At 39.8% G+C, this 2,072-nt stretch overlaps 1 protein-coding gene across 2 annotated transcripts in view; it reads left to right on the forward strand.

Moving 5' to 3' along the window:
- Positions 1-830: 830 nt before the first annotated feature.
- Positions 831-2,072, forward strand: part of elavl2 (ELAV like neuron-specific RNA binding protein 2) — a 14,559-nt gene continuing 13,317 nt past the window's right edge. For both annotated transcript variants that reach the window (XM_010793856.1, XM_010793857.1), the window contains exon 1: positions 831-946. In XM_010793856.1, coding sequence (XP_010792158.1) covers positions 875-946 — 72 coding nt within the window. In that variant the 5' untranslated portion in view covers positions 831-874. The remainder of the gene's footprint in view (positions 947-2,072) is intronic.

Genomic DNA, 2,072 nt, shown 5'->3' on the forward strand with positions numbered 1-2,072 from the left:
GACTGCTGCAGATAGGTGTTTATATATGGAGATAAATAACGCTGTTCAATACATGTTTGAGAAGCTCTCCTCAGAAACATTGATCAACTTCATTCCTGTTCACTGCAAATCCATTTCTGTTTTCATGGAGAAAATCTATCTTAAGTTATGGAAGGTTTACAGTTCCATAAGATGCATCCAACAAAAGGAAACTAAATGTTTGGTTTTACTGCTGCAACCTGCGTGGTTCTGTGACTCTAATTTAGATGATGAAGAACAGACATCATGTGTATGTGCATTGTGCAGCAGAGTCCACTCAGTGTTATGTGTCCCGATTGGAAGATGTTACACATAAGGCTGCCCAATACATCAGGTTTATATTTCTTTTTGCTATTGAGATTGCAACCCATCCTGAAAGAGTTATTTGCTCTCTGCTAACAGGGTCTTCATGCCTTTGTGCTTATGGCTGCACATTTGGTGCATATTAAAATGTTCTTTAGGAATTATTTCAGAAAGCCAGAAGAATATATTAAATGATTTGTGTTAGATTAGTCGTAATCAAAAATGCAAGATCTGACTGCAGCTCTATCCCAAATGTACTCAATAGTTTGAGCATGGTGCAGCAATGGCTATTATCGTGTTAGTCATAGTGCAATAATATGTTAGTTTCTTCTTTGTTCAGTGACTGAAGTCAGTTTTAATTCCCAGTTTAGCTTCTGTTTGACGCACTTTGGCTCCTCTCAGAGAATTTGTCACTGGTTCCTTTCTTAAGTATGAGTTTTATGAGTTGAGTATTATTCCGAAGCGTCATCGTCTGCTCTGTGATGTCTCTTTGACTGCTCTAACATGAAGTGCTCTCTGTGTCCATGTCTGCAGAAGGCCTTTCCCGACTACCATGGCAGTGAGACTGTGTGATGTAGCTTCACTGCTAAGAAGTGGCTCGTGGGCTCCAGAGCCGTGGAATGGGGTCTGTGGCTCTTCTCTTTTAAACATGAATTCATTTTGATTAATGGTGTACCATTAATCAAAATGAATTCATGTTCAAGGCATTTGGGGGTTCGTGAATGGTTCCTGTTTTTATGTAAGGACTAATCTCTGGGTGTTTGTGTCTAGTAGTGAGGGCTTTATGGCTTTTTTAAATATGGTGTGATTATCTGCTCTGTTAACAAATGTTAATGGCTGCACATCTATAGGCTTGCATGTAACTGCAAGAGAGGGATTTCACCTGTGGTAGCACCACATAATGTCATATTTCACGTTTGCATGTCAAACTTCCTGCGGGTATTTATTCTAAAAACACACATTTAGATAATTGAAGAGCCTGCCCGACTTCTTTGGGAAATGTAAAGGCTTGTAATGCTAACCCAAATGATGATTATATGGTGGCCGAAAAGGGCAAACACCCTAGAACGGCCCTAAATATTTCCATTAGGAAATGTTCTGAGCCGTTTGCACCTGTTGGCCACCGTACATTAGTTCACAACACAATGTGAGTTGCATGAAGAATCTTTGACTTTTTTTCTTGAATGTCTTGAAGTTAAAATACTAGGGATGTAACGATATACCGAATATCGCGGTATCGCGGTAAATAAACGTCCCAATCCCAAAACATTTTTTTTTTTATAAACTTTTTTTTTTTTTAAACCTTTATTTATGCAGGTGGTCCCATTGAGATCATCGATCTCTTTTTCAAGGGAGACCTGTCCAACATGGCAGCAAGTAGGTTACAACATGAACATAAAACAACAGATAACACAAAAGGACATCGTATTTANAGGGCTACATTTACACACCTAGAGACATTGATAAGTACCAACAATATATTTATATCTCGCCCTGTCAATAAGCCTCACCTTCTTGGCAAAAACTGTATTGTTTTTAAAGTGGTGGAGAGACAATGCACAGTTTGACCCACTGCTGTCACCCATGGCCAAAGCATATCTCTCCATCCCACTGAGGCGGCGTTAGACTTTTTCGCTGTCCGTCATTTTGACAGACAGGATCGTAAAATATCGGTCATAATCCCTTATTATTACTCGTCGGGTCTGAACAGTTCACGAGAGAGCACGCTCGTGAACTGTCAACGGGGGGGG

Source organism: Notothenia coriiceps, unplaced genomic scaffold (assembly GCF_000735185.1).
Source record: "Notothenia coriiceps isolate Sejong01 unplaced genomic scaffold, NC01 NC01_scaffold00037244, whole genome shotgun sequence".
NCBI classification, from domain to species: Eukaryota; Metazoa; Chordata; class Actinopteri; order Perciformes; family Nototheniidae; genus Notothenia; species Notothenia coriiceps.